Consider the following 16749-nt stretch of genomic DNA (forward strand, 5'->3'; position numbering starts at 1 on the left):
ATCAATAATCAATAAAAAATAGCCTGCCTGATTTTGAGTGTAAATTGTTGAAGATCCCACATCGACTAGAGATTAGAGTCTTTCATTGTATATAAGTGGGTGCAAACCTCAACCCTATGAGCCGGTTTTATGGGGTTGAGTTAGACTTAAAGTCCACTTCGTAATATAAATCATTCTTTGCACTTATAAATTTGATAGTGTTACGAAATAAAAATTATGTGTAGGATTTTGATGTAAAGTTTTAACGATTTAAGTTTTGCATAAAAAATGTCTCCTAAAAAACTATAAAACGTGGTATTAAAAAGATTAAAAAAAATGTTGTGTTGCTATCTTTTTATCCAGCTAAATTGAGGGTGTCTACCCTAAATTTGGGCAATGGTTTAATATGCAACAATTCATTATTTACAAAAAAGGAAAGGTGTGAAGAGTGGCCAACCATAATTTTTGCTCTACTTTCACTCTTGTTAGAGTTAATCAAGACACATCTAGCTTTAAATACCCAATTCCATTGAACCCTCTTTGAGGAAAGGGACATTATTTTTAATATTGTTCTAAAACTCCTAGCTCAAACACCCCCATTGACATGAAAGTTCCCACCCTCCTCACTAGGGCATATACATCTTGAAAAAGTGTTCTAACCAAACATATTTCTTAAAGATCCCAATTCCAAGAGTCAAGCTCACAAGTTGAATAACCCATGGAAGGAAGGGAGGTAAGCTTGTGTGGGTGGGAGGCTAGAACTTCTTTTGTCAAAAATAAATTGAGAACTCCATTTTTTTTCTATGAACCATTAGAAAGTAATGGTTTTTGCAACAATAAATGGTTAATGAAACAAATAAACAGACAAAGATTTGGTATTAACATGACCATTTACTTTTGGGTGTTAAAATGCATGCATGATATAATTTCATTTCAAGTGGAAAACTTCTACTCTTCCTTCCCTCTCCTTTTCTTATCCAATTTTTAGAACTTTTTATTTATTTATAAGTCCTTTTTAAAGGTCAAGATAATATTAATTATTATTTTAATAATTGTGTTCTTACTTTTCATTTAATATTAAATAGTTTGCATTTATGTACTTATTGTAAAGTAGAAATAAAATATAAAAAATCATCACAATTTTATCAAGATGAAAAATTTATTATTTTTTTATATATATAAATCTTAAAAGATAAATACAAGAGAATAAAAAATGAAAGTGGAAAATTACATATACAAGTAGTAGGAAATATACTCTCTTCTATGAAAAAATTAATTGAATTAAATGAAATATTTTAAGATTATTTCAACCCTATACGTAAAATATAAAAGTTTAGTCAGTCTAACATATATGAACTCAGTCTCTATATACATATTTCTAATGAGGTGTAAATATCTATATAATTTAATATTTAATTATTTTGGATAGAATTGCTAATTCTCATGTTTTGACATCTTAAAATATTATGGATATATATTGGAAAAGAAAGGGTTGATGAAACATATTTATAACATAAATCCCCGCCTTATACAATTTATTGATAGAATTTTCTACAATTTTCATGCACCAATCTTGGTCTTTCCATACTTTATAACATTTGCATTATGACATTAATAAGAGCTAAACCATTAATAAGAAAAGTGAAATGTATGTTCATGAATCTAACATAAGTAGTACTATTAATTACCTAAAAAGATACATATTTGACTTCCATTAAACTTTTTCATTGGTACAATATTTTTATTTCTGAAAATTAAAATATTAATACGGGCTTTATGAAATATCATTTCTACTTTAAAAACAATATTTTTATGGCTCTACTATACCTCCTTTTAATTTTATGTCTCTACATCATATCATTATATTATTAATTACGAATAATAGATAACTATTACATAAAAATTTAATACTAAAAATAAAAAATAATTAATTATTATATTAATTAAATTAGATATTATTATAAAAATTAAAAATTCATTAGTATTTAAATTAATAAATAATTTTTAAATTAGTATTTAAAGAGCTACCAAAAGTTTTAGTTATTTATTAGGAATCTAAAACTTTAATAGTTAAAATCTTCATAGTTAATAACATATTAATTTAAAAATTATTTATTAATAATAAAATCTAATTTAGATATTAATAATTTTAATTTATAAAATAATATCTAATTTATTTAATATAATAAATAATTATTTTTTATCTTTAAAAATGTTTTTTATTTAATATTTTTATAGTAGTAGTGATGTTTTATCCTATTTGTAATCTTTATTCTTATTTTTATTTTATTGAATGTCTAACCAAAGTCTCTCTCGATGCAGCAAAGTTCCTCCTCAATGTGATCTTATCACCATGTTGTCAGTGGGATATATTATAGACAATATACAAACTCAACATGGAAATATGTTTCCATTAAAACTTGGTCAATAAACTTTTTAGAATGGGAAATGAATCCCATTTTAGTTTCTTTTTCTTTTAACTTAATTAACCAAATTACATAAACTTCCAGCAATAGTATTAATGAAGGACCATATTCTTTCTATATATTTACCTTTTGTTTCTGTCTTGAGCTTGTATTGGTTGATGTGCATTGATTAATTAAGGGGGTATTAACCAATACAAGGCCAAGATGAGCATCGATTTCTTTAGATAAATATTTATAAAAATCAAAGAGAATCTTTTATAAATTGAAATTAAGTAACTAATAAAATAAAATTTACACATAAACTAATAATCTACTAATTTTATAGTCTGTAGAAGTCTATTTCATTTTCTTTATAAATATTTATAGATAGATCTATCCAAATATAAATGTATATATGTTAGAGTTTGATTGAAACCTTGAACTTGTATTGGTTAATGTGCATTTTTATAAGGGGGTATTAACCAATACAACTGAAAAGGGATTAAACTTGTATATGCATTTTGAAAAAGTGAGGAAGAAAGTTACTAAGATGATCCTATATTTATTGGAATGTATGCAGAAAAAAGCTACAAAGATGTCTGTGCCTCAATTTGGAGGGTGGGAACACAAGTCCGGAGGAGTGCCCACTGATTATTCAATGGTGTTCAGTCAAGCTCGTGCAAACAAGAAGACTCAGAAGACTGATTTGGCTGAAGTCAAACGTTTAAGCCTTGGAAATGAGAGGGATACCCTAAATGCCAACCATCGTCGTGGAAATGGTCATGCACATGGACATGGACATGGACATGGACATGGGCATGGATCTGGACATGGGCATGGGCCTGGACATGGGCATGGGCATGGGCCTGGACCTAGTCATGGACATGACAAGGAAGATCCTCCACTCATAGTGAGACCTTAATCCTTGATTACTTTACTTTTAAGTTACTTCATGAATTAGCACAAAGAAAAATATTAAATAATAAATAATTTTAAAATAAAAAATAATTAGTTAAAATAATATCATAATTTTTAATTAATTTATAAAATAATATCTAACTTAGTTAATATAATAAATAATTATTTTTTGTTTTTAAAATTAATTGTTATTTAATATTTTTTTATGCAGGTTTATTATTACTCTTTTGAATTTTTTGTTTATTCAGAATTTGACTTCCCAATAATATGTTATGTTTGTTCTTTTAGGAAATATTACACCTAGTTTTGATCCATACCCCCCCTTAATCAATGCACATGGATCAATAGTAGGTGAATTATTTTCAAAAGTAACAAATGAAAAATAATTTGAACTCTTTTTTATCTTATAATTTTACAAAAGAAAATCCTCTTAGCCCTATAATGGTTTACAAATCATAAATATAGAAATAAAAGAAAAATATTTATAACTAAAGAAGATGAAATGAGAAAAGGATCTGTATAAGTAAATGCCAAATGATTAAAGGTAACCAAACAAATCAGTGTCATTAGCTTACCCAAAACATGTCAAGACCTTCTAACTCCTACCTAAATTAGTCAAAAAATTATGGTTCGACTAACTTATGGGTGGATAACAAGCCACCAAATGAGAAAACAAGGAAAAATATTCAAATATTGTTTTGAAAATTTAACTTAAATTTACAAATTTATATTAAAAAATATAAAATATATCAATAAATACCCTAAATTAATTTTTAAAATATAAACTTTCTTATTATTGTTAGATTAATTGAATTTATAAAATAAACTAGTATCAATAAGAAATATATATTTAAATTTTTTCAAGAACATTAAAATCTTAAAAATATTACATGATTTAAATCTAAGCCTAAAATAAATAAATAAATAAATAAAAGTCTATTCTAAAAAATAAAATTAGATTAATAAGTCAACATATAGTCCTGTCGATTTGACGAGACTAATAAGTGAATAAAACAATATAGTTTAATCCACAATTTTGGTGAGTTAACTTTGTCTAATTGAATCAATTTTATCATCTATGAATGATTAGTAACTAAACATAATTTTAGGGGAGATGGTAATGTGCAAAAGCATATCAAATATGTATTACAATAAAAAAATATCAATAAGAGAATTAGTTCAATCCTTAAGATAAGAAAAGAGCAACAACAAAGTTATGAAAAATGGAAAGGAAGAAGATCTTATTGTTCATAAGAAAATCATAACCTATGAAAGTTCATAAGAAAATCATAACCTATGAAATTAGGAATGTAAATCAACCTCATAATTAGTTAGCCTATCAACACAAGAATTGCATATGCGAATAACATGAAAGATGTCAAGGCACCACATTTTCATCATGAAAAGAAAAAAGGGTAATTATGAGTCAACTTCAAGTTATATAACCCTCTAGTTAAAATGATCTTGCAAGAGTAATGACTAAAATGTTAATAACTAGAGCATAATCAACATTGATGGACTAAAACTAACCGAGGAGATTACCTTAACTAAATAGATCGTTACAAGAGACATGATCAGAGTTACCACAAAAAGGACATGATCAAGAGACATGATCAAAGTTCTCAAATGAGGAAACCATTTTACTTCAATTATCAGATATGCAAAAGAAGGATAGATAAGAACGTAAAGGAATTTAAGGAAAGAACAATCATTCATGGAAACACTATCATTACCTTTAGAAAGTCTCCCTTAGATAGAAGCTTGAAATTTAATGCACGAAAAAACTTGATCAAGAAAAATATATTTATTAGCAAATTAGGAGAATTATTTGTTTTCCAAGTCATCCAAATAATATGGATTATAATAGAATTCACCACGGTCATCATGGTTTTCCTACGTTATTCACTCTTGAAATCCAATAAATTCCAATTGTCACATGAAAGTCACAAAAGGACAACAAAAAATATTTGTATTTTCTTCATCTTTACCATAAAAGTTGCAATAAGATATCATTGTAAAACAAATTTTATGGATAAAGTCATTAATAGGTAGTCTATTATCTATTAATCTTAAATAAAAAAAGACTGTGAGGGAGAAATAACTTGAGACCAAAAGGTTTTATATCTTAAATTTTATGTTAGAGGGCCTTTCACATACGACAAAGCTAAAATAAAAGAAAACACACTATCCGTGGCTAGTTTCCAAAGTAGTTATTCTTTCTAAACACTCTTAGAAAGTGAAATTTAAGTTCAACTTAACCTCACAAAACTTACTTAAAAGGTAGGTTTACATCCACTTATATACTATAATTTGAATATATTTGTAGCCAATGTGGGGTCTCTAACACATCCCTCACACAAGGATCTAGACATCTCAAGCATGAGAATATATGGGGCAAACTCTTATACCATCTTAGAAAGTGGACTTTAAGTCCAACTCAACCTCACAACTAGCTTAAAAGGGGAGGTTTACACTCACTTATATTGTATAATTTGGTCATATCTTTAGTTAATGTGAGATTTCCACACAATTCCTTACGTTGAGGACTAAACATCTCATAATTTCATCATATCTATAATTGATGTGTGATCTCTAACATAACTTTTCATATCATGAATTGAATATCTTGAGCATGTGAATAGAGGGGGCTCGATAGGCCTGGAAAACTTCATTAGGATAGACTCTAATATTTGTTAGAATTAATGGCTTAAACAAGAGGGGAGAATGAATTGTTTGTCAAAAGATTTTCGAAAAGATTGGATAAGAATGAAGTTTTAGCAACAATCACGGAAGAAGTAATCAAGGAAGCCAATCAAACAATGTAATTGAAACTGTTTGCAGATTTTCAATCGATTGAAACTTCGTTTTAACCGGTTGTTTATGGCAGCAACAAAACAAAATTAAAACAAACAATTTATAAGGAGTGAGAGAGAGAGATAGAGATTACACAACCAATTTATATTGGTTCACTCAACCTTGAGCTACATCCAGTTCCTAAAACAACCACTGGGTTCCACTAGTAATGAATCACAGATTACAATACACACAATCACAAAGAGGTTATATTGATACCACAGGAACCACTCACCCTCTTTTCCTTACACACAACCTTAGTCAGAACACCCTCTGACTTTACAGGTTCACACACTTCACAAGTTTTATAAAAGAACAAATACAAGAACCAGAAAGGAACAGATTACACCTGAATTTACAAGAATCACAGAGCTCATACGATCAGACCTTGAACTAGTGCATAATTACTTAGCAATCTTGCAAAACTTGATTTGAATCTCTTCTAAAAAATAGTTTCAATCTCACTGTAAATGTGTTTTGTTGTTTTTTTTGAAATACAAAGAGAAGCCATACTTATAGCTATTAAAACTAGTCGTTCTAGGCAGTCAATCATGAGCCAAAACAGTTTTGATCCAACCGAAAACAAATCTAACAGGTTTTTGAAAAGCTATTATGAAATGTGACAATCAACCGGTTGAAAAGTCGTTTTAATCGGTTGAATTGGTTAGGCAGTTATTTAACCAAGACAAAAACAATTTTAAAAACCTTTAATCAAGCTGAGTGGCAAACAACCACTTATATCGTGGTTTCAATCGGTTATTTTTCTCTTTGCTTAGAAAAACACTTTTTTTCTTTTAAAATAGATTGAACCAGCTTGTGCAAGGGACTAGGAATGATCTTTACAAGAATTCTAAACACCCTAGACTAAGCTCAAACTAAAAACAGCACAACTTCAACCTTCAACACAGATTTGAATCATCAAAGCTCCCATGTTCTACAATATTGTCTTAGAAATTTGACTTTAAGCCTAAATCAACATGAAAAACCAACTTGTAAGGTGAGGTTTTATATTCATTTATATAATGTAATTTGATCACATCTCTAGTTAATGAGGGATCTCTAACAAATACCTTCCTTCAGAGTCATGGCTTTCTCATTTAAAATTGGTAGTTTATCAATGATAAATGTGGGGTTTAAACAAAGATCCTTCATGTCCAAATAGGAATTGCTTTATATATGGGAGAGTCCAAGCACCAATTAGCATTTTAAACATTGATATGAGAATTGTCTCCCAATTCCCAACCAATATTATCCCGGAGTTCATTTGTAAGGTTAGATAAAGATGATCACAAAGAAGAAAGCTTATGGCTTTTCAAATAAAGATATCAAGGAAGAAACATGGTCACATCATAAGATCCCATTGTGAGTAAGAATATAACATATCTTAAGAATGCCTAATATTATTGGCTGATAAAAAATAGAAACCAAACCTAACCTACTTTGACCACTTAACAAACATACTTTCTTCCAAGAAACAATTACACTCTTATTTTTATATATTACCAATCCAAACTAAATTTTGTATAAAATGTTCCAAATCATTTATGATAGAAACTAGTCTATTATATACATGTAAGATATAAATAATCAAACTTGATAATATGAAACTACTAGTTGAATGTGTCCCACAATTGAAAAAATATTGCCCTTTCTGAGGAAATTTTAACATGAATATAATCCACTAAGCCACAAAAATGTTGTGTATGCATAACTCCTATAAAAAAGGGAACCCCAAGATATGTTGAAGGCAACAATCCATGACCAAAACCAAAGATGTTTTAATGCATATGGATATACTTCAAGATATAAACATGCATAAAAATCCATGTAGCTAAACTAACGACTTAACTGAAATCATGACATATGCAATGTAAAAATTTGGTATTTGTACTGCAAAAGACAAAAAAAAATATCATTTACATACAAAAATATATGGTCCTTTTATACATTAAGAATTTTCCATGGGAAGAATTTTTTTGATCTCTCTCAAGTAAGAAATGTATTTTTAAATAGCAAAATGAATATGCATGGGTGAAAGAGGATCCCCTCCCTCACACCCTTTTTACAAGTCATATAACCTTCCATGTTATCATTAATAGGGAATGAGAGTCTAGCTAAAAATGACATCAATCTAGAAGTAAAAAAATATCACTTGGAAATTACAATCTAGAATGTTAAAAGTAATTTTAATATCAAACTTTGTGGATGTGTTTCCTCATCAATCCTTTCATTAAGAATGTTAATAACTTTGATTTGATATTGATGTCTTCCACCATACCCATACCTTTTATAAATCCAAATTTATAAGGAGGACAATTCTTCATAATAATACAAGATAAGAGATCAACCAACACATTAGTGATTATTTCAAAATCAAAGTTTGCAACAATAATTCGTCTTAAATATTGAATCAAATCAACACCCTAAACCTTAGGTATGAATGAAATGGAGTTAGCATTAAGACTAGGAATAGTCATCTTTGTTAAAAGAATTATTTTACACCTTGCAAAGTCCTAAGATGCCAAAACAACTTGGACGTAAGGAAATATTATCATTGAAGTCAAACACAAGTGTAGAGGTTGCTTAAAATCAAGCACATAGGTAAGCATGATTATTCATAAGAGTAATACTTTACTAATGAGATCATTATCAAAGATAACATTTTTTAAGTATATAGATCAAAGAAGAATTTAAAGACATGATTTTTAGTATTCAACACATAAGGCAGAAAGTTGAGATCATTCCTTATAAAAAGATTTTATTTAGAATATTTGTTACATTAACCATGTGAAAGAAATCAAAGTTTTTATGAGCATAGTTAAACCACTAAATCTGTGACTTTTCTTTCTAAAATGTTCAAGTCCAACTCAACCTCACAAACTTAGTTTGTAATACGAGGTTTGCGTCCACTTATATACTATATTTTGATCATACTCCAATCAATGTGGGATCTCCAAAACTCCCCCACATTAAGAACCAAACATCTTAAGCATTATTTTAGGATGGTTCATTTGTTTGGTGACACTTTACTTAGATTTAGATTTTAGGAAAATTATAGGTGAGAAGCCTAAGGAGAATTCCCACTGGACATTAACTTAACAAGTGTTAAGTAGATGTGAAGGTTCATTTTCACAAAGCCAAAGGAAAAAACACAATTAATGGTGAAGATGAATGTCAAAATATGGTGCGGCAATTTATCAAATATAAGATGAGCAACATATGGACCGAATTGAATTCAAGAAGCAAGAACAAGAACAAGACATATTTTGGAATTGAAAATTGAAATGGAAATGGAAATGGAATGCAAAAAGATGAGTGAAAGGAAACTTAGGAGATGAGCTTGAGAAGGTGAACACGCCACTTGGATTGGTGATTTGGTCCAAGATAAGTGTGAATGCCGCCACTTGAGAGCTCTCAATTTCTCACAAAATAAGATAAAGGTTTAGGGAGACAATGCTCACACACTCTAACACAATTTGTGTATAATAACTTTACTCTAATTTCCACTTATGAATACATGGGGTAGGCCTCCCTATTTATAGATTTAGGAGCCTTGGAAAATAAGAAAAGAGGGTAGAATGGGAAGGTAGAATATGGTGCGGTTTTAGGTCTCAACTTTGGTCAAAACCGCACCCTTCCATACATTCTAGAACCTAGGTTTTCCTTTCTACCCTAATGGACTTCGTATGGCCCATTCTTATGTTTTCACCTCCTAATTATGCTATTTAAACCTACTCTATGTTTATTCTACTATTTGGACCCCTCATTTGAGCCCAACTTATTTACAATATTTTTCTAAATATTTAAGAAGACTAGTATGAAGAACTTTAAGTTCTCTAGTCCTTGTCCATTCCTCCTACTGATGAGGTATTCCCTTGATTGTTGAGATGACCCTTCATAGTTGGCATCCTTGGTTATCTTCTTGTGGACTTGGGTCGTATCAAGTTATAAGCATGATTATTCATAGGAGTAATACTTTACTAATGAGATCATTATCAAAGATAACATTTTTTAAGTATATAGATCAAAAAAGAATTTAAAGACATGATTTTTAGTATTCAACACATAAGGGAGAAAGTTGTGATCATTCCTTATAAAAAGATTTATTTAGAATATTTGTTAAATTAACCATGTGAAAGAAATCAAAGTTTTTATAAGCATAGTTAAACCACTAAATTTGTGACTTCTCTTTCCAAAATGTTTAAGTCTAACTCAACCTCACAAACTTAGCTTGTAATACGAGGTTTACGTCCACTTATATACTATATTTTGATCATACTCCAATCAATGTGGGATCTCCAAAACTCCCCACATTAAGGACCAAACATCTTAAGCATTAGAATGTAGGGTGGTCATGTTTTGATGTCATCTTAGAAAGTGAGCTTTAAGCCTAACTCAATCTCATAAAACTAGCTTGTACGGTTAGGTCTGCACCCACTGATATATTATAATTTGGTCATATTGCAATTCAACTTAGGATTAACAACACAATCTCTCATTTCAAGGACTATACATCTCTAACGTAGGAATAGAGGGAGGATGAATAGATCCAACAAATTTCATTAGGATAAGCTTTGATGTAATATTTGAAAATGGACTTTAAGTTTAAATTAACCTAATAAAAATGGCTTGTAAGATGATGTTTTCACACACTTATATACCTTTATTTAACAATATCTTTAATCAATGTGGTAACTCAAACAAATACCTTCCTGTAAAACCACGAGTTTATATTTTAGAATTGGTAGTTTAGGAATGATACACATGAGGATTTTTAGAGATCCCTCATGTGTAAAATCCTTCACAATGGCTATAAGTTGATTGTGAATATGGTTAAGAAGATCGATTGATTTTTCTATGGGAAAGTCTAGGCACCAAGTGTTATGGAGTTCAATGATAAGCTTAACTCAAGATGACCAAAAATAAGAAGGCTTGTGGCTTTTCAAATTAAGATTAGCACAAAAAAAACAAAACATGCTTGCATCATAAGACCCCATTGCGAGTGAGATTTTAGCATATATCAAGCACACTTAATATTACAGACTCTATTAAGATCATAAATAGAAACTAAACCTAACCCTCTCTTGGTAGTTAGAAAATATACCTTCTTCTAAGAAACAAATAAACAAATAATATGTAAATAAAATATCACAAAAAAACTAGCTAAATGTGTCTAATAATAAAAAAAAGGCATGCCTTTTGAATGAGAAAATTTTAATGAGTACAATCTACTAAGCCACCAAAATTATGTACATAACTCCTTTTAAAAGAGGTGCCCTTATATATGTTAGGCAATTATCTATGACCAAAACCAATGATGTTTTAATACATATGGATACACTCAAAGATATAAAACTTGTATAAAAGACCATTAAAAAACATTTAGCTATACAAATAATTTGACTAAAATGATGACAAAAATGTCATATGCATAGACAAAAATAGTGTTTTATAACTTTAGAACATATCATAGGAAGAATTTGTTTGTGTTTTTTCAAGTAAAAAATATCTTTGTTAAGAACCTCTTTTTTAAAGCCAATAATCATGGGTGAGAGTGATAACATCTCCTTCATTCGAATGGGTTTTTCTTAAAATTGGGTGAGAATTGGCGGAAACTTAATGGAAGTAGTGAGTCAAGGAGAGCTCCATTGGAGTCATGTATTCCTTGTAGTTGCCATGAAGAGTGTGGAGAGTGATTGGTTTGGCCACATCACTTGGAAAAGGTGGAAGATGAGACCAAATGTGTCTATCCTAAAGAGGCTAGACAAGAGAGTGCTTAGGCTTGCAATTTGGTAGCATAACACTCATATATTTGAACTTTTTTTCCATGAGCCAAACACCTCAATTTATAGGAGATAGGGCTGGACATTTTGGAGCCCAATTGTTACCCTAACTAGACCTATTATCCTGTTGGCCCAAATACAAGCCCCAAATATTTGGTCCAATTATTTTATGCTACTAGGCCCAATACATGGCCCATGAAATCCTAAATAACTTTATACAATTTATTTAAGTTAAAGCTTGACCCAAAAAATAATGTTACTAGTCAATCGAAACTCAGTCTTCTTGTGCTATTCTAACTAAAGGTCTAGTTTATGTTTTGGTGAGTTGGAGGTCTTCTTGGTTTGCTTTGTGCATTCCTTTATCCTAGAGTTGTCCTCTTGATTGGACCTACAAAGATAAACAAAAAGGTCAATTAGACCCATATTTACAAATAAGTCCATAAACAGACTCTAGGTCTTCATCCTCCTTATTATGTGATTGTGTGTGGTTGGGGGCTCTACCATGAGAGGATCCATTTGCCTCATAAACGTCTTACAAGCCATGTAAGCTTTCATGTTAGCATTAATAGAGATTGAGAATCTGGCTGAAAAATGACATCAATCCAGGAATGGAAAATATCATTGAAACTAAATTTCAACGTGGAAAGAAGGAAATTACAATTTTATGGCATTCCACCATGAATGCATTCATCATGCATGTTAATAGCTTCTAATGCATTATTAATGGCATACACCATATCCATATCTTTTATAAAGTGAAACTATTGAAGAGAGATAATTTTTTATAATAATATAAGATAAGAGATCAACCAACACTTTAGTAATGATTTTAAAACCAAATTTCGTACCAACAATTGTTCTGAAATCTTGAATCCGCCCAACACCTTGAAACTTATCAACGAAATAGAGTTGTAAATAAGATTCGAGACCAGTCAACTATGTTGATTTTTTTTTTGTTTTACACCCTTTTAAACCCCCTTAATGTCCCAAAAAGTTTGATAAAAGAGATCCCAAAACCATGTAGGCCTAATAGTGTTCTACTTAAGCACAACCATGGAAAATTACATTGAAAAATTTAATCATGATTAACAGTAGGAGTAAGACTTTAATAACACTAAGAAAATAATTTAGTAACAACTAATTTAGAGACAAAAAATAATTAGTCAAAACATTATTAGTATCTAAAATAGTTTTTATTATTAATAAAAAAATTATAAAATAGTTTCTAAATTGCTATCAAACATTAGCTATCAAGATTTTAGTTACTAGTTACTTTGAATTTTAAATTAGTTTCTAACTTACTCACTAGAGTGACTAATTATTTTTTATTTCTAAAATTAGTTGTTATTAAATGATTTCTTCATCATTATTGGATATAATATTTTTAAAGTATATAGATTAGAGCATAATTTTATGACATGGTTGTTACTTGATAGAGAAAAGAGAAAGTTGTGATCATTCTGTAGAGAAAGCTTCGATCTACTGACTTTGTTATATTTAACCATGTGAAATAATTTGGTGTTTTTATCACCATAGTTAAACTATTAGATTTATGACTCTCAAAATTTTAACCAAGGGTAAGGGTTTTGCTAAGCTAATTAGTTAATAGTATTGTATGTGCATCACATTCAATGAACATTAATCCATTAGTTTTGATTTTTGAATGCAAACTCTACATAGTGTTAGCTAAGCAATGTTAATTTGTTACTAAATTTTATTTATTTTTAATTAGAGTGGTTTAGCATCAGGTTAATTGATGTTAATCTAAATATAGATCTAGGTTAGTTGGTCTTGTTGATACTAATGTTTTAAAAAATTATTTCACAATTCATGTATTATAATCTCCACACTTAAGGTAGAAGGAAACATATTTAAATAATTCTGTGAGGACACATATGGTTATGATATAAAGGAAATATATTGACAATGATAGCATATTCTAGGTTATATACACAAGAGCTTGGATTGCTTTTTGACTGAAAAATAGTTGAAAGAATAAATAATAATATGTACAAATAAAAGAGATTTAAGTGTAAGAAAATTTATATAAAAGAGTGAGAGTAGAAAATCATAAACTCTTATTGGTGAGAACTAGATTCACATGAATCATAATATTTTCTCATATTTAAATATAGACCTTTAGATTAAAATTTATCTAGAGTTTTATTTTAAGTTACAAATATGTAAATTTATATTGACTTAGACGACGTTAATTTAAATAAATAATATGTTTGAACATAATTGTAATTTTGATATTATTATTATTATTCATTTAAACTTTTTAAATGAATCTATCATTATTTTAACTGTATAATTCAACAATTAACTTTACATTTAATATCAAATTTTAATTGCATAGTTCAGCAATTAAATTTACATTTAATATCAAATAAAAAATAGATAAAATATAACAGGGGTGTCATGTCAACATTTTCGTTAAAGCAAAATGTCAAAGGTATGAATCAAAATACATAATCAATATAATTATTAAATTTACAAAATAATATCGAAAACCATATTTAAAAGATTAAAAAAAAGTGTTACTAAACCATTTATTTTTCATGATGTTAAAGTCAATTTACTGGGAATGTCAATTTTAAAGTTTGAAATCAATCTTTAAAATTAGTTACAAATTCCCCTTTTTATAATTTATGAGGAAATTAGATGCAAAATTGATGATGACTGTTTTTAAAAATAAAGTGATATTTCAGTAATTTGACATTTAAAAAGGAGTGAAAGTGATGAAGGGAGAGAGGTGAGTGGAAGAAGTTGAAAGATGGAATACAAGATCAATACAAAAAATCTACTAACTCAAATGTAATTTATGATCTTGCAGAGGAGAAAGAAGGCTCTCACTAATTACATGAGTTGCTTTATTCCTTGATATCAATCATCAAATCAGAGAGATGAGATCATGATATTAAGCATGCATGCATGGATGCCATGTAAGCTATATATAAACTTGAGAGACATAGAAATCTGATCAAAAGCCTTCATAATCTGAAGTGCCTTGTGTTTCTATTGAAGCTTTTCTCTCTTTTACTTCTGACGTTTCTAAGGCCAAATGAATGTATATGACATTAGTCATTACAAAGCACTTTTATGTAGACCATATGCAACCAAAGTTCAGATTTCACATGGTTCTCACATATTGTTGAAATCAGTGTCAGAAATACCTTTTGTCAAACACATCTTGCTCAAGAATTGTCAAACATTACATCAGTTTGCAAAAGTTGAATCAATCATGTACTTATTTAATTAAGTGAGATCTCTTTGTATTATGAAAAATATGACCCATTCTCACTTGTTCAAATATATCATGTATTCTCATTTCTCCAAAGTATGTCAATTTCAAAATAATTGTCAAATATTTTTTTTATTTGTAATAAATTAATAGAATAAAATGGGATACTTAAAAAGTGTTCCAATACGTATACAAAACCCCTCACAGTTTAAGCAAACAATTAAACAGAATAAGATTAAAAATCTTAATTAAAAAAACTTAAGCTATTTAAGATCCCTGCCCGGCATCAACCGTGATCTGCATAGGCTCAGCTTGTGTGCTGCTCCAAATTACACAGGTACTAAAGTACACAAATTTCAAAATGGTAAATGTTACTGAAACCAGTAAACAAAAAGCAACAACAATTAAGAGACTAAGATTGAAGAAGAAAAAAGGGAAGTGTCAAAAGAATCTCTTGATATTTTTAAATCAGAAAAAGTATTTCTTGGTTGATTTTTTAATTTTGAAATTACTATATTTTTAGATTTTATATTTTTACTTATTTTATCAAAACATTACTGAGTAAAAAGTGATGATGAAATCATATAGTTATTTAAATAATTATTTTTAGAAAAGGCAGTAACAAAAAGTTAAAAAAAAAAGCTTGGTGCATATATAAAAAAACAGGTTTTAAACAGAAAAAGTGTTGGGTCACACCAGGCTTTTAAAAATGCGGTGGCATGGTGTTTTCCGAAATTATAATTCCAAATCAAACAAAATCAGTGGGTCTCACTTTTCTTTTGAAATTGGTACCAAATGGTGCAGTAATAGAGCAGCACAAGTAAAAACTCTAACTAATCCCTACAAAACAGATAGCAAGGGCATGCATATTCAAAACAGATAGCATTAAGAGCACATGCCATTGGGAGTGAGGAGAGGTTGAAAGTGTGAGATTATGTGAGTGTTAGGTGAGTGGGAGTGTGTGAGAGAAAACAGTGAAGGTATATAAATTCTCAAAAACAAAAAAGAAATACCAATGTAAAATAAAATCGTATAGTCTTTATTAGAGACATGCCATCTCACATAACTCAACGACCTTCTCTTCATCTAAGGTAGAGGATGTGCTGCAATCCTGCTATTTAAACGCTCTCAACTATAATTGTCAAATATAATTCTCCAAACATATGTCAATTAACTTTAAGTAATATTTAATAAGATGGTGTTAATTTGTTACTAAACTTAAATTACTTTTTTACATCTAAGTTTTTAGAATTCTACGATCTTAACGTGTTTTATTCAAAAAAATTCATTAAATATAATATTTGTATATCATTTAGAAATATATAAGAAATATACAAAGAAAGAAAGTGACTCTTAGATGATATATACTTTGCTATGATATCAAGCAAATATATTGTGTTGCAAATAATACTATTTTTGGAGTTGAACTTGATTTAATGTCTGTTCTTTATACACAATAATGTTTGGATTGACGTTGAATTTGAGTTTATCTGTGTAGCTATGGTTGAATAATATTTTAAAGAAGAGATAATAAAATGTGTAAAGAAAGAAATCTAGATGAGAGAAA

General features: G+C 29.0%; 1 protein-coding gene across 1 annotated transcript; it reads left to right on the forward strand.

The window, feature by feature from the left end:
* Positions 1 to 521: 521 nt before the first annotated feature.
* On the forward strand, positions 522 to 15375 carry LOC137833024 (uncharacterized). Its single transcript, XM_068641418.2, has 3 exons — positions 522 to 712; positions 2965 to 3294; positions 14775 to 15375. The coding sequence occupies exons 1-3, from the start codon at positions 698 to 700 to the stop codon at positions 14820 to 14822; spliced, it is 393 nt and encodes a 130-aa protein (XP_068497519.2). The 5' UTR covers positions 522 to 697; the 3' UTR covers positions 14823 to 15375.
* The last annotated feature ends 1374 nt before the right edge of the window (positions 15376 to 16749 follow it).

This window comes from Phaseolus vulgaris, chromosome 6, assembly GCF_051622355.1.
Source record: "Phaseolus vulgaris cultivar YP4 chromosome 6, ASM5162235v1, whole genome shotgun sequence".
Taxonomy (NCBI): Eukaryota; Viridiplantae; Streptophyta; class Magnoliopsida; order Fabales; family Fabaceae; genus Phaseolus; species Phaseolus vulgaris.

What these genes read in the sequence shown, in the direction of transcription:
- LOC137833024 (XM_068641418.2), top strand. An exon ending in AGGAAGATCCTCCACTCATA is followed by an intron (nt 3,295 to 14,774) that starts GTGAGACCTTAA and finishes ATGATCTTGCAG; the next exon opens with AGGAGAAAGAAGGCTCTCAC.